This window comes from Chiloscyllium punctatum, chromosome 2 (genome assembly GCF_047496795.1).
Source record: "Chiloscyllium punctatum isolate Juve2018m chromosome 2, sChiPun1.3, whole genome shotgun sequence".
Lineage (NCBI taxonomy): Eukaryota > Metazoa > Chordata > Chondrichthyes > Orectolobiformes > Hemiscylliidae > Chiloscyllium > Chiloscyllium punctatum.
The window spans coordinates 15,168,479-15,185,690 of record NC_092740.1 but is presented as its reverse complement, the minus strand read 5'-3'; the positions used below and the strand labels follow the sequence as shown (position 1 = coordinate 15,185,690).

The window sequence follows — 17,212 nt, the reverse complement described above, 5'->3', positions numbered from 1 at the left end:
ATAGACTGCAGCAATTCAGGAAAGCAGCTTACCACCACTGACTCAAAAGGTGACTAGGGACATGCAATGAATGCTGGCCCAGCCAGTATTGCTCATATCCCAAGACTGATAGAAAAGTAGGGAAAATGCTAGAATCTATTATAAAGGCTGGAATAGTATGACACTTGGAAAATACCAGCTGTATTAAAAAATATTCAACACAGACTGTTGAAAGGGAAGTCATGTTTAACAAAGCTAATGTGTCCTTTGGAGGACATAACTAGCTAAACAGATGAGGGAGAACCAGTGGATGTGGTGCACTTGGATTTTTTAGAGAGCCAACAATTTTGGTCCCTTTATTTGAGGAAAAATATTCAGGCATTGGAGGCAACCCACAGAATGCTCACTAGGTTGATCTCTAGTTCCAAATTGTAGAACTCATGGCTTGCAGAATACATGAAACTTCATGATCAGTAGCTTCTGCCATGTTCTCAGAGTTCAAAAATTCATAATTCATTCCCACTACTCATGAGCAATGGACGTTTATAATGTGATTTTTGTGTTGTAGTACAAGTTTCCCAGCACATGCAATAACCTTTTCTAGGCTGTTCCATGCCAAGTCCTTCTCTCATAGTAAACTATGTTACCATGGACTCAGATCTATAGGAAAAAGGCCTTTGGTCCATACAGTCTATGACAGTTAAAACAACCTAACTAGTCCAGTCCACGTTCCAGCACGTGGCCCGTAGCCTTTATGTCCTGGGATTGCAAGTGCGCATCTAAATGCATCTTAAATATTATGAGGATTTCTGCCTCTATCACTCCTACAGGTGGTGAGCTCGAGTTTGCTACCACCCTCCATAAAAAAAGCTTTTCCTCCTCTAAATATCCTGCTCCTTACTTTAAATCAATGCCCCCTTGTCATTGATTCCCTCCACCGTAAGGAAACGTTCCTCCCCTTTACCCTGTCAATGCCCTACATAATTTAATATATTTCAATCAATCATTTATCCTGTCCCCTCCATCACCCACCCTCAAAGAAAACAACCCCAGACTATCCAATCTCTCTTCATACTGAAGCTCTAGAGCACAGGCAACATCCTGATAAATCTGTTCTACATCCTCTGCCATGTAATCACATCCCTCCTATAATGTGGATTCCAGAATTGGACATAATACTATAGCTGTGGCTTAGCCAATTTCTTATAGAATTCCAGCACAACCTTCCAGAACTTAAAATCTATGTTTGGGCTAATAAAGAGGAGTATCCAATATGCCTTCGTAACAATTTGATCTATCTGACCCATTACCTAATGGGACTGGTGAAAAACACACATCAAGGTGCCTCTCTGATCCTCGGTCCCACTGTTCATGGCATATTCCCTTTCCTTGTTTCTCCTGCCCAAGTTAATCACCTCTCACTTATTTGAATTGAATTCCATTTGCTACTCATCAAACCATCTAAACAAGAGCATAAGGAATAGGCACATGATGAGGTCATTCAGCCCCTTGAGCATACTCCACCATTCAATAGCATTCCTCACATCCATATTCCTTCCCTTTCCCTGTAACCCTTGATCCCATTTCAGATCAGAAATCTCTCTCAGCCTTAAATATACACAAGGACTTAGATCCTGAAACTCTCTGCGCCAAGAGTTTCAAAGACTCAACCCTCAGAGAAGAAGTTCCTCCAGTGTACAGTTTTGGTCTCCTTACTTGATAAAGGATGTACTGGCACTGGAGGGGGTCAAGAGGAGGTTCGCTAGGTTGATTCTGGAATTCAGAGCGTTGGCTTACGAGATATGGAGTAGACTAGGACTATACTTAGAATTTAGAAGAGTGAGGGGATATCTAATTGAAACGGATAAAATTATTAAGGGAACAGTTAAGAGCAGGGAGGTTGATTCCACTGGTGGGTGTAACTAGAACTAGGGGTCATAGCCTCTAAATAAAGGGACTTAGGACTGAGTTGAGGAGGAACTTGTTCACCCAAAGGGTGGTGAATCTGTGGAATTCCCTGCCCAGTGAAGCAGTTGAGGCTACCTCTGATCAGGTGTACCCGAGAACTCTGTGGGAAGCTAGAGAAGTGATTGCTGGGCCTCTTGCTGAGATATTTTTAGATTAGATTAGATTAGATTACTTACAGTGTGGAAACAGGCCCTTCGGCCCAACAAGTCCACACCGCCCCGCCGAAGCGTACCCACCCATACCCCTACATCTACATTGACCCCTTACCTAGCACTACGGACAATTTAGCATGGCCAATTCACCTGACCTGCACATCTTTGGACTGTGGGAGGAAACCGGAGCACCCGGAGGAAACCCACGCAGACACGGGGAGAACGTGCAATTTGTATCACCGATAGTCACAGGTGAGGTGCCGGAAAACTGGAGGTTGGCAAAGGTGGTGCCACTGTTTAAGAAGGGCGGTAAAGACAAGCCAGGGAACTATAGACCGGTGAGCCTGACCTCGGTGGTGGGCAAGTTGTTGGAGGGAATCCTGAGGGACAGGATGTACATGTATTTGGAAAGGCAAGGACTGATTTGAGATAGCCAACATGGCTTTGTGCGTAGGAAATCATGTCTCACAAACTTGATTAGAGTTTTTGGAAGAAATAACAAAGAAGATTGATGAGGGCAGAGCAGTAGACGTGATCTATATGGACTTCAGTAAGGTGTTCGACAAGGTTCCCCATGGGGAGACTGATGAGCAAGGTTAGATCTCATGGAATACAAGGAGAACTAGCCATTTGGATAAAGAACTGGCTCAAAGGTAGAAGACAGAGGGTGGTGGTAGAGGGTTGTTTTTCAGACTGGAGGCCTGTGACTGGTGGAGTGCCACAAGGATCAGTGCTGGGCCCTCTACTTTTTGTCATTTACATCAATGATTTGATTAGATTAGATTAGATTACTTACAGTGTGGAAACAGGCCCTTCGGCCCAACAAGTTCACACCGCCCCGCCGAAGCGCAACCCACCCATACCCCTACATCTACCCCTTATCTAACACTACGGGCAATTTAGTATGGCCAATTCACCTGACCTGCACATCTTTGGACTGTGGGAGGAAACCGGAGCACCCGGAGGAAACCCACGCAGACACGGGGAGAACGTGCAAACTCCACAGTCAGTCGCCTGAGGCGGGAATTGAACCCGGGTCTCTGGCGCTGTGAGGCAGCAGTGCTAACCACTGTGCCGCCCACATTTGGATGCGAGCATAAGAGGTACAGTTAGCAAGTTTGCAGATGACACCAAAATTGGAGCTGTAGTGGACAGCAAAGAGGGTTACCTCAGATTACAACAGGATCTGGACCAGATGGGCCAATGGGCTGAGAAGTGGCAGATGGAGTTTAATTCAGATAAATGCGAGGTGCTACATTTTGGGAAAGCAAATCTTAGCAGGACTTATACACTTAATGGTAAGGTCCTAAGGAGTGTTGCTGAACAAAGAAACCTTGGAGTGCAGGTTCATAGTTCCTTGAAAGTGGAGCCGCAGGTAGATAGGATAATGAAGGCGGCGTTTGGTATGCTTTCCTTTATTGGTCAGAGTATTGAGTACAGGAGTTGGGACGTCATGTTGCGGCTGTACAGGACATTGGTCAGGTCACTGTTGGAATATTGCATGTAATTCTGGTCTCCTTCCTATCGGAAAGATGTTGTGAAACTTGAAAGGGTTCAGAAACGATCTACAAGGATGTTGCCAGGGTTGGAGGATTTGAGCTATAGGGAGAGGTTGAACAGGCTGGGGCTGTTTTCCCTGGAGCGTCAGAGGTTGAGGGGTGACCTTATAGAGGTTTACAAAATTATGAGGGGCATGGATAGGATAAATAGACAGTCTTTTCCCTGGGATCGGGGAGTTCAGAACTAGAGGGCATAGGTTTAGGGTGATAGGTGAAAGATATAAAAAAAAAAGAGACCTAAGGGGCAACTTTTTCACGCAGAGGATGGTACGTGTATGGAATGAGCTGCCAGAGGATGTGGAGGAGCCAAGAGGCATTTGGATGGGTATAATGAATAGGAAGGGTTTGGAGGGATATGGGCCAGGTGGGACTAGATTGGGTTGGGATATCTGGTTGGACCGAAGGGTCTGTTCCCATGCTGTACATCTCTATGAGTCTATAACTCTATAAAAAATGTTTTTAAAGCAAAGATAGATGGATTTTTGAATCCATTCATTTTGAAAAGGAATTAAGGGTTATGGTGAGCTAATTCCACGCAAAGATCAGCCTTGATCTTATTGAATGGCGGAGCAAGCTTGACAGGCCAGAAGACATACTCCTCTCCCATTTCTTATGTAGAAAGGACTAGAGGGGCAACTTTTTCACAGAGGGTGGTGCATAAATGGAACAAGCTGTCAGAGAAAGTACTGGACGCAGGTACAATTGCAGTGTTTATAACACTTTTGAACAGGTACATGGATAGGAAAGGTTTAGAGGGATATGGGTCAAACTCAGGAAAGTAGGAATAGTTAAGTTTAGGAAACCTGGTCAGCACAGACGAGTTGGGCCAAAGGTCCTATTTCTGTGGCATATGACTGTATAATCCTCCTGTAATCCAAGACACTCTTCATTATTTACCACATCACCAATTTTTGTATCAACCTCACATTTACTGATTAGCCCTCCCTCATTTAAGTTTAAATTGATTATATATATAAGCTACAACTGCAAAGGCCCATCACTGATCCCTGCAGATCTCCAGTAGACACAGGCTTCAAGTCACAAATATACTTAAAAAATCCTACTAATCCCGACCTTACTACTTTTACACGTCTCTGAAATTTGTCCACTCATGCACTTCTGCTCTTCTATTTCTCTTGGACTGTTAGGAGGTTTTTAGTACACTCCTCCCAATAGGATTGCTACTTTTTGGTTTCTAGGTTTTATCCATACAGCTTAATTCGAAGAGCCTTCTAACACGTCATTTCTCCTCACTGCTGTAATAGATTCCCTGATCGTTGCGACACCCACTCCTGTTTTAGCTTCTTCCCTGAAGACTCTACATTCTGGAATATTGAACTGTCAAATCTGCCCCTCTCTGTGTCTCAGGTGACAGTAATAATCAGATCTGAAATCAACCTAAGTAGGAAGCGATATCTCAATGTTCTCCCAATTTTTTGTAACGCTTCAGCTTTAATATAGTAAGTTCTTCTTTTACATGATGGTTGCGTTCTTGTGCAACACTGTGTTATAGAAAAATCGCACTTTAGAAACAGCGTTTTAAGTGTTGGCATTGTAATCGCTCATAGCCAACACACGTTTGCACTGTAGAAACAGTGTTTCCCCCAATTCATCAATCACGTTACAGTGCATTTGCATTGATGATACACACATTACAATAGGATGAGCTTTTTTAAACCAATATATAAACACATTCAGATAGGTGTAAATGAAAAGCCAATCAATTCCTTTCAGATATAAATTAAATAGAAAAGACTCAGTAACAAAAAGTAGCTTAACAGCAGCCATATACCCATCTGGTTCACTCATGTCCCTTAGAGAAAGGAATTTTTAATGGTAATCTGCTTTTGATGTAAAAGTGTTGAGCAGTACCAAGTAGCATTTTCATCAGGTGTAGTGCATTTATGCAATCTGCAGCTATTTGACAGCACCACAACTTAATAAAACAGAAATTGAACAACCTCTTTCCCAAATAGATGTTGTCTCCAAGTTGCCAGGTGGAAATAGCTGCTATTGGGACAATCAGTCATGGCAAATAGTGACCAAAACAGATTTACATTTTTTGTACTAAACTGCTTTAGATATAATTGTGCTGAAAAGTACCAATTTGCAGCTGTTTGATTGCACCAAATGTACAAAGTATATTTGAACAGGTTGTTACTTAAACCAGATTTCTAAAAAATCAAATCAGTAGGTTTTAAAATAACTATTAACAACTTGCCTTCAGGCCCCTTCTGCTTTCGTTCAACTTCTTTCCGATACTCATCAAGTTCACGGTCTGTCAGTTTGTTGAAGGGATTTGGTGCAGTGCTCACAATCACCCGTGGTTGATATTCCTTCTCAATGATTGCCTTTGATGCGGTCACCAATTCGCCCTGAATAAACAAAACAAAATTACCATCAAATGATTCAATGACCTACACAATTCGATAACAAGGAACTGCTCAGATAATATTGAAAATACTGATTGTCGTACACAATCATTTGCACAACCTGAAAGAAATTCTTGGGTCAATAAGGCCATCATCCCAAAGCAAACTAGATAGGGTGGGGTTCAATGTGGCCAGAAGATACTTAAAGACCACCTTTAGTTTGCCTGTGATTTCATGCAAAATTGTGTTATGCACTTTGGATTTAAGTACAGCCTGCCCTGCTGTCAGACATTAACTGGCCTGAAATTCAATATTGAATTCTCTTACTTTCTGACTCTGGTTTCCAGGATCTGCAGTCCTCACTTTTGCCTAGTTGATTTTAACCTTACTGCAAATCCACTTGCAAAGATGCCTACCTTGAAGAAGTTCTCCTCTCTCCACAAGAATCTTTGCTACCTTCTCCCCAGCCCCATTCCATCATTCATCTCTACACCCTGGAGGCTCCCTGCCTCCATTCCTGATGAAGGGCTTTTGCCCGAAACGTTGATTTTTTTGCTCCTTGGATGCTGCCTGACCAGCTGTGCTTTTCCAGCACCACTCTAATCTAGACTCTGGTTTCCAGCATCTGCAGTCCTCACTTTTGCCTATATCAACAAGAAGCTGATTTTAGGAACAGATCTCCAAAATTTCACATAGCAAATGATATAGTGCAACAAAATTGAGCTAAATTTAAAAAAAAACTGTTGCTCTTCTAGATTTGTCTGGTTTTGCCAACCCAGTCTCTTATCTTCTGAAGAAAAAGTGGCATGCACTTAGCAAACCTTTTAAAGAATTACTGAATTTAAAAATTTACTAGTTGGGCAATTGCAGGCAGTTTCATAGTTCATCAGCAAAATATGATTAGGGCTGTCTATCTTAAATGAACATTCAAGGTTAAATCACATGGAATATTGGGAGAACCAGCCACCTGGATACAAAATTGGCTAGGTGTTGGGGGAGGGTTGTTTCTCAGCTTGCGACCAGCAGTGTGCCACAGGGATCAGTGCTGGGTTCACTGCTTTTTGTCATCAATATAAATGATTTGGATGTGAATATAGAAGGTACGGTTAGTAAATTTGTAGATGACACCAAAATTGATGGTGTAGTGAACAGCAAAGGATGTTACCTCAGAGTACAATGGATTCTTGATCAGATGGGCCAAGAGACTTGGGAGTGGCAGATGAATAAAATTGAAGTGATACATTTTGGTAGGACAGATCAGGGCAAGATTCATACACTTAATGGTAAGGTATTTGAAAGTGGAATCCCAGGTAGACAAGATAATGAAGGTGGTATTTGGTAAGCTTGCCTTTAGTCAGTACATGGAGTATAGGAGTTGGGCGGTCATGATGCAGCTGTACAGGACATTGATTAGGGCACTTTTGGCATATTGTGTTCAGTTCTGGTCTCCTTGCTGTAGGAAAGATTTTTTTTTATGAACTCCTTCAAGTTTAACAAGGATATTGTCAGGGTTGGAGAGTTTGAGCTACAAGGAAAGGCTGAATAGGCTGGGGCTATTTTATCTGGAGCATCAGAATCTGATGGGTTATCTTAGAGGTTTATAAAGTCATGAGGCATGGGTAGGGTGAAGAGTCAAGGTCTTTTTTCCACAGTAGGGGAGTCCAAACTAGAGGGCATAGGTTGAAGGTGAGGGGGAAAGATTTAAAAGGGACCTAAGGGATGGTGCATATATGGAACGAACTGCCTCAGGAAGAGGAGAAGGCTGGAACAATTTCAACATTTAAAAGGCATCTGAATGGGTATGCGAATAAGGAGGGTTGAGGGATATGGGCCAAATGCTGGAAAATGGGATTGGATGAATTTTGGATATCTGGTTGGCATGGGCAAATTGGACCGAAGGGTCTGTTTCGATACTAAATATCTTTTTGCGAGTCTACAACATTCATGAGATCTACATGCAACTGATTGAATAAATGGGCATTTTTCAATTCTTCACTCATTCAAATATACAAGGTTAAACAGCAGTTAATGGTTAGAAACCAGATAAAATTCAATGCAATAAATCACAGAAGGAGCTGGTTAGCTCAGTTAGCTAGATGTCTAGCTTGTGGTTCAAAATTATGCGCAGAATGTTGATTTGATTTCAGTTCCAACTGAGGTAGATTTGAGGACCTCCTTATCCTGCTCCTTAGAGTGGAAGATAATGCCAAATAAGCATTGACAAAGTTGCCAAAAAAGTGATTCTTCTGCAGATGATGGACCAAGGACTTGCCTTCAGGCAGAGCACAGATGACAACATGAATTAAGTCAGTAAAGTAGTCAAATGCATTTGAACTTCTTAATTATTTCAAGTTTCTGATTGCCATCAGAAACTTAAGTCCTTAACTAATTTGCATATTATATAAACATGTAAGTCAATTGAAGCGTTCTTACTAATAATTAGAAGTCTTTCTGGCAAGAAATATAATGGCTAAATGGGATTTTACTCTCAATATGGATTAGTTTATAGAAAATGCAACATTTATTTTTTTGAAAAAAGTATAGAAAAGAAAACTTAAATTTTTATTCTTAATATTCAAGCATACCATGCCAATTAAAGCAAAATATCCAGCTACAATTTAGAAAAGTAAACTTTATTTCAGGTTATCAAACTAGAACCTTCATTAAAATACATACAATAGGCACGTATAGCATTTCTAAGCTGATTCAAGAACATGAAAGCGTGCAACCATCAATATTAGATTGTGTATTGAACTTTGCTGCCAAGCGCCAAAACATCAAATTTATTAATCACTTATTTCAAATATTATACATCACGCCAAGAGTAATAACTTAAGATCTTGGAGCAGGAGTAGATAATTCACCCCTTCAAACTCGCTGCGTTATTGAATAGGATCATTGCTGATCTCATCATGGCCTTAACTCTACTTTGTCTGCTCTTCATTATCATTCAAGCCATTTGTAATATTAATAACTAACTAACAAACAAACACCTCCTGAAATTTACTCAAATTCAGCATCCACTGCACTCTGGGGTAATGAATTCCACATATTCGTGACCCTGTTTTAAATCTGCTACCACTTATCCTATAATTATGGCCTCTTGTTTTAGACTGCCTCACATAAGGAAACATCCTCTCTACATCTAATTTGTCAATCTCATTTAGATCTCCTCTTATTCATGTAAACTTCATAAAGGACAAGTCTAAACTGCTCCACCTCCCTTCATAAAACAAACCCACCTCTGAAAGCAAATCTATTAGACCTTCTGAAACCTCTTCATTACAACTACATACATCCTCTAGTATGGGGACCAAAATTGTACACAATATTCCAGGTACAGCCTCAGTAATACCTTGTACAATTGCAGCAATACTTCCCTACTTTCATATTATATATTAGCAATACACAGCAAAGTTCAATTTGCCTTCCTTATTACTTGCTGCACCTGCATACTCATTTTCTGCAATTCATGCATGATGACATCCTGATGTCTCTACACCATAGCATTTTGAAGCTCAAAAAAGGTTCTCATTCCACATTTGCAATATGCTTCTGATGTCATGCAAGTACATCTATCACATGACTCTTTTTCTGCCATCTGACTTCTTCACAGAAGAGAGGGGCAAAATTGTTTCATTGTGACACAAAACAGACCTTGCAAGGGATACTATATATCCAATTGGCCCATCAAGTCTATGCCACCAAAAAATACTAGTACCCTACACTAGTCCCACTTTCCTGCACCAGGCAAATAACCTTGGATATTATGACACTTCAAGTGCTCATCCAAGCACTTTTCAAAGGTCACAAAATTTCATAGAACAATACAGCGTAGAACAGGCCCTTTGGCCCTCAATGTTGCGCCGACCTATGAACTCTTCTACACTATCCCATCATCATCCATGTGCTTATTGAAGGATTGTTTAAATCTCCCTAATGTGGCTGAGTTATCTACACTGGCAGGTAGGGCATTCCACGCCCTTACTACTGAGTAAAGAACCTGCCTCTGGCATCTGTCTTAAACCTATCACCCATCAATTTGTAGTTATGCCCCCTCGGACAAGCTGACGACATCATCCTAGAAAAAAAGACTGTCTACCCTATCGAAACCTTTGATCATCTTGTACGTCTCTATCAAATCCCCTTTTAGCCTTCTTCTTTCCAATGAGAACAGACCTAAGTGTCTCAGCCTTTCCTCAAAGGCTTCCCTCTAGACCAGACATCATCCTGGTAAAACTCCTCTGTACCTTTTCCAATGCTTCCACATCCTTCCTGTAATGGGGCAACCAGAACTGTACACAATATTCCAAGTGCGGCCACACTAGCGTTTTGTATCGTTGCAGCATGATATTGTAGCTCCGGAACCCAATCCCTCTATCAATGAAACCTAACATACCATATGCCTTCTTAACAGCACTATCAACCTGGGTGGCAACTTTCAGGGACGTACAAGGACTTCAAGATTCCTCTGCACATCCACACCACCAAGAATCTTTCCATTGACCCAGTACTCTGCCTGCCTGTTATTCTTCCCAAAGTGCATCACCTCACATTTAGTTGCATTGAACTCTATTTGCCACCTGTCAGCCCAATTCTGCAGTTTATCCAAGTCCCCCCAGTAACCTGTAATATTCTTCCACACTGTCCACTACTCCATCGACTTTAGTGTCATCTGTAAATTTACTAACCCATCCACCTATGCCTGCGCCTAAGTCATTTATAAAATGACAAACAGCAGTGGTCCCAAAACAGATCCTTGTGGCACACCACTAGTAACTGGACTCCAGGCTGAATATTTTCCATCAACCACCACTCACTGCCTTCTTTCAGAAAGCCAGTTTCTAATCCAAACTGCTAAATCACCCTCAACCCCATGCCTCTGCATTTTCTCCAACAGCCTACCTTGTGGAACCTTATCAAAGGCTTTACTGAAGTCCATGCACACCACGTCAACTGCCCTACCCTCATCTACATGCTTGGTCACCTTCTCAAAAAACTCAATGAGGTTTGTGAGACGAGACATGACCTGCCTTTGACAAAACCATGTTGACTATCCGAAATCAAATTGTTGCTTGCTAGATTATAAATCCCACCTTAGCAACTCAGTCAGAGCCCCCACCACCTTTTGGGTGAAAATGTCTTCCTCAAGTCCAGTCTAAACATCCATTGTTCACATTCAAATTATGTCCCCTTGTTCTTGACTCTTTGACTAAAGGGAACAACTGCTTTCTATTCACTTTGTCCATACCCCTCAATCTTATACACATCCCTCAGGTTGCCTAAACATTCTCTTCTCAAAAATAAACAATCCAAGCTTTTCCAGTCTCTCTTTGTAGCTGAAATGTTCCATCCCACGCAACAACCGAGTGAATCTCAAAGTTTGGGAGGAGATTTGTAGCTCGGGTAATCGTTGTTGTGGTTCCGTTTGCCGAGCTGGGAATTTGTGTTGCAAACGTTTCATCCCCTGTCTAGGTGACATCCTCAGTGCTTGGGAGCCTCCTGTGAAGCGCTTCTGTGTTGCTTCCTCCGGCATTTATACTGGTTTGTCTCTGCTGCTTCCGGTGGTCAGTTCCAGCTGTCCACTGTAGTGGCCGGTATATTGGGTCCAGGTCGATGTGTTTGTTGATAGAATCTGTGGATCGGTGCCATGCCTCTAGGAATTCCCTGGCTGTTCAATGTTTGGCTTGTCCTATAATGGTAGTGTTGTCCCAGTCGAACTCATATTGCTTGTCATCTGTGTGTGTGGCTACTAAGGATAGCTGGTTGTGACGTTTCGTGGCTAGTTGGTGTTCATGGATATGGATTGTTAGCTGTCTTCCGGTTTGTCCTATGTAGTGTTTTGTGCAGTCCTTGCATGGGATTTTGTACACTACGTTGGTTTTGCTCATGATGGGTATCGGAAAACAAGGAAAAGACAAACACACAACCTCAACACCAAGGAGATTGAAGCACTAAAAACACTAAGAAATGATAAGAACATAATCATACTACCAGCAGACAAAGGCAGAATGACGGTCATCCTAGACAAAGCAGAATACATCCAGAAAGTGCAACTACTTGCAGATACCAACACCTACCAAAAGAGGGAGTTTGACCCCACCCCACAGCTCACCAATAGGATAAACAACACACTGAGGTACATGCAAAAAAAAACCGGACAGATAATCAGGTTTGACCCACAGAGAATGAAACCTGAAAGCAACACCACCCCCAGATTCTATGAACTATCTAAAGTGCACAAACCAGACATCCCACTCAGACCCATCGTATCGCTACCAGGGACACCACCACACAAACTGGCTAAAGAACTACAACAGAAACTGAAACACCTGATCAGCGGATCCAGACACACTATATAGTCAGTCAACACAGGAATTCTTGGACATCAGAAATATACACATAGACAAGGAAGAAACTATGGTCTCATTTGACGTAACGGCACTGTTCACCTCCAATCGACAAAACCCTAGCCAGAGAAACAATAGCCAAACTGCTGGACATACAGAACAGACAACAAGACGGGGAACCTATCAACAAAGGCTGCATACTCAAACTACTGTACCTGTGCCTCACAACACACTTCACATTCAACAACTAAATATATGAACAAATCAACGGCACACCCATGGCTCACCCATCTCTGGACTCATAGCAGAAGCTGTAATGCAAAGATCAGAACAAACAGTCTTACCGCAAATTCAACCCAAACTCTGGGTCAGATATGTAGATGACACCTTTGTAATCATTAAAAACACAGAAATAGAGAACACACACCGGATCATCAATGCCACACTCACAGGAACCAGATTCACTAGAGAGGAAGAAAAGGACAACCAACTCCCATTCCTAGACGTGATGGTACAGAGAACACCGAATGGAGAATTCACCACAAAAGGTATACAGGAAAGCCACACACACAGACCAAGTTCTGAACTACGAAAGCAACCACCCCAACACACACAAAAGAAGTTGCATCAAGACACTGTTCAAAAGGGCTACAACACACTGCAGTACACCAGAACTGCAAAAAGAGGAAGAAGAACACCTATACAATATATTCGCCAAAAACGGACACCCCGCAATTTCGTCAACAGATGCCTAAGGGAAATACAATGGAATGAGGATATGCCACAACCCAAAAGGACTAACCACGTTACCATACATCAAGAACATTTCTGAACTGACAGCCAGACTACTACGACCACCAGGACTCATAACTGCACACAAACCAACAGCCACTCTCAGACAACAACTCACCAGGACCCGATACCCAGCATGAGCAAAACCAACGTAGTGTACAAAATCCCAAGCAAGGACTGCACAAAACATTACATAGGACAAACAGGAAGACAGCTAACGATCCGTATCCATGAACGCCAACTAGCCACGAAACTACACGACCAGCTATCCTTAGTAGCCACACACAGATGACAAGAAACAGGAGTTCGACTGGGACAACACTACTATTATAGGACAAGCCAAACAGAGAACAGCCAGGGAATTCCTAGAGGCATGGCACTCATCCACAGATTCAATCAATAAGCACACCGACCTGGACCCAATATACCAGCCACTGCAGCGGACAGCTGAAACTGACAACCGGAAGCGGCAGAGACAAACCACTACAAATGCCGGAGCAAACAACACCGAAGCGCTTCACAGGAGGCTCCCAAGCACTGAGGATGTCAGCTAGACAGGGGACGAAACGTCTGCAACACAAATTCCCAGCTCGGCGAACAGAACCACAGCAACTGGTGAATCTCCTTTACACCTCCCCACCAGTGCAATTACATCTTCGTACAGTGTGATGACCAGAACTACACACAGTACTCCAGCTGTGGCCTAACCAAAGTTTCATACACCTCCAATGTAATCTCCCTGCTCTTATAAATCGATACCACAACTGATAAAGACAAGCATCCCAAATGCCTTCTTAGTTACCCTATTAACCTCTCCTGCCATCTTTTGGGATCTGTGGACAAGCACTTCAAAATCTTCGTATTCTACCATTCATTGAGTACTCCCCTTTTGGTTCTTTCTTCCAAAGTGCCTCTCACCTCACATCCGTCTCACCTCAAATTCCATCTGATCAATCCATTTATATCTCTGTAATCTAACACCTTATTCCTCAGTGTCAACCATCTGGTCAATCTTTGAATCATCCACAAATTTAGTTATCACTCCCTGACATTATGATCTACATAAAATATGTAGATGACAAACACAAGGGATGCAGCAGGGATCCCGATGGAATGCCACTGCACACCAGGCTTGCAGTCATGGATACAGCCTTCTACCAGCACCCTCTGTCTCCTGTCACTAAACCAATAAAGGTATTTGAAAAATGTTTCAATCCAACGAAGCAAATGACAGGATTGATCATTAGTTTCCAATGCATTATTTAGCAGATAGAATGCACACTCACAAAATATGGGATCCATGTTACAGGAGGAATGTGATTGCATTGGAGAGGGTGCAGAGGAAATTTTTTAGGATTTTGCCTGGACTGGAGAATTTTGGTTATATAAAAAAAAGATGGAGTGCAGTTGCTTCATTGGAGCAGAGAAGACAGTGAGGCACACAATTAAGAAAAATTACAGGGTAGACTGGAAGAAACATTCCTCTTGATGGAGGAATCAATGACCGGGGGCATAGATTTAAGGCAAGCTGCAGGAGGATGGTGGGAAAGAGGCAGAAGCCCTCATAACATTTTAGTATTTAGGTGTACACTTGTGGTGATAAAGAATCTTCATAATCAATGGCCCCTCGCAGATGAGGATGACGATGACTCTTCCATCCTCAGAGTGAGTCTATAGTGGCTATACAGACCAATACAGCTGCTGAAGGCTTGGTTACACTTGAGGCAGGTGATAGTCTCAGGAAGGGGTGTGTGGAGCATTGGTGACAGCATGCTGTTTTCACCTGGCTTCCGCTTTTCCAGAAGGTCTCGAGGTGCTTGCTGCCTTCCTGGGTGCTCCTGCTCCACTTTGAACCATTTTGGGCCAGTGATTCCCAGGTGTCTATGGGAATGTTGCACTTCGTCAATGAGGCCTTGAGATCACCGAAGCATTTCCTCTGTCCACCTGGGGCTCGCGTGCCATCTCGAAGCTGGGAGTAGAGCACCTGCTAGGGGAATCTCATGTCGGTCATACAGCTGACACGTCCAGTCCATTGTGGTCAATGCCTCGATGTTATGGATATTGGCCTGGTCGAGGTGCTGGTGTTGCTGTCTTTCTTCAGTGGATACACAGAATCTTGTGCAGGGAGCATTGTTGGTACTGCTCCTGTGTCTTGAGGTGTCTGCTGTAGACAGTCTATATCGCACAGCCACATAAGAGGGCAGGAACCAGCACAGCTCTGTATCGTGATCTTGGTGTTGGATCTGGTGTTGTTCTGGAACACCCTTTTCCTCAATGTGGCTGAAGGCTGCGCTAGCACACTGGAGGCAATGCTGGATCTCTTCACCAATAGCTGCTTTGGCCAACAGGACACTTGCAAGGCATTGGAAGTGGCTAATGGTCTCTAGCCACTTGATCATCAAAGAATTGCTCCACGATGCTTGGCCAAGTTGAAGGAGGACCTTCGTCTTGCAGATGTTCAGGGTGCGACCCATGCTCTCATATGGTTTACAAGGCTATGGGCCGAGTGCTGGTAAATGGGATTAGAATAATTGGCTGGTTGTTTTTTTTTCAAAACCAGTGCAGACTCAATGAGCCAAAGGGTATTTTTCTGTGCTTTAGACCTCTATGACTAATTGCTTGCAGCACCTGCCTGCTTTCATCGATAGTATACAAGGACACCCAGAACCCTTATACGTTCACATTCCCCAATGTATCTCCACTAAATACTGTCTTTCTGCTTTTCTCAAAGTGTATAACTTCACATTCATCCACGCTTTACTACATCTGCCATGTGCTTGTCCACACATTCAACTTGTCTGGATCACCGTGAAGCCTCTTGACACCCCTTTACAACTCTCAACCCCACCTAGTTTTACATCATCAGAAAAACTTGGAAATGTTTTGCTTGGTTCCCTCGTCCAAGTCATTTGCATACATTGTGAATAGCTGGGGCCCCAAGCACCAATCATGGAGTACTCTGCTAGTTATAATTCAGCCACTGTGAACGAAGACCCTTTTATTCCTACCATTTCCGGTTTGCAAATTCTCAATGCATGCAAATATATTACCAGTGATCTTGTGTGCTTTACTTTTGACCACCAGCCTCTTGTGTAGGATCTTATTAAAGTCTTCTCGAAATCCAAATATACCACATTAACTAATTCCCCGTCATCTATTCTACGAGTTGCTTTTAAATGCATTAGTGAACTAGATGGTCACGGTCACCATTACTGAAACTGGCTTTTATTTCATTGGGTTAATATCAAAGAACATAAATCTGCAGTTCAGCTGCTGTAGTACATCTTGCAATCATCTAAATTTCAAGGCCATAAGCCTATGAATTAGATCTTCTTTGTTTAGATTAGATTAGATTCCCTACAATGTGGAAACAGGCTGTTTGGCCCAACAAGTCCAAACTGATCCTCTGAAGAATAACCCATCCAGAACCATTCTTTTACATTTACCCCTAACTAATGCAATTAACACTTTGGGCAATTTAATATGGCCAATTCACCTAACCTGCACATCTTTGGATTGTGGAAGGAAACTGGAGCACCCAGAAGAAACCCACACAGACACACAGAGAACATGCAAACTCCACACAGTCACCAGAGGCCAGAATCAAACCTGGGTCCCTGGTGCTGTGAGGCAGCAGGAACAGCCACTGAGCCACCGTTTATAAATATTTCCGGTTAGTTAAAATTCTAGGACTTTTGTTTTTTATAAGTATGTTCTGCATATATACAAGCCTGATAAACATTTCTAAAATAATAATTTCAGGAATCATAATTCACTGCCTAACTTTACTTGCAATGAAATTATAAAAAATCTAATTCAACATTTTATACAAACACCAGGAAGACACCTCTTAAAAACAGCCCTCTGAATACTTGAACATTAACTTGGTCATTCAGCACCTTTCTGCATTAGTATTATGGATTTTAGTAAGCCAGAGTTAATAGCAAGAAACTCAATCTTTATTTTAAAAAAAAAGAAGCACTTTAGAGTAAAGCAGAGATATTGGGTTAGGCAAAAGCGATAACAGGCGCAGAGTTCAA

General features: G+C 42.4%; 1 protein-coding gene across 11 annotated transcripts in view; it reads right to left on the bottom strand.

Annotated features, from left to right (window-relative positions):
- Positions 1-17,212, bottom strand: part of add1 (adducin 1 (alpha)) — a 189,815-nt gene that overhangs the window by 15,309 nt on the left and 157,294 nt on the right. For all 11 annotated transcript variants that reach the window (XM_072594254.1, XM_072594181.1, XM_072594264.1 and 8 more), the window contains one exon: positions 5,880-6,033. In XM_072594254.1, the coding sequence (XP_072450355.1) occupies positions 5,880-6,033 (154 nt within the window). The remainder of the gene's footprint in view (positions 1-5,879; positions 6,034-17,212) is intronic.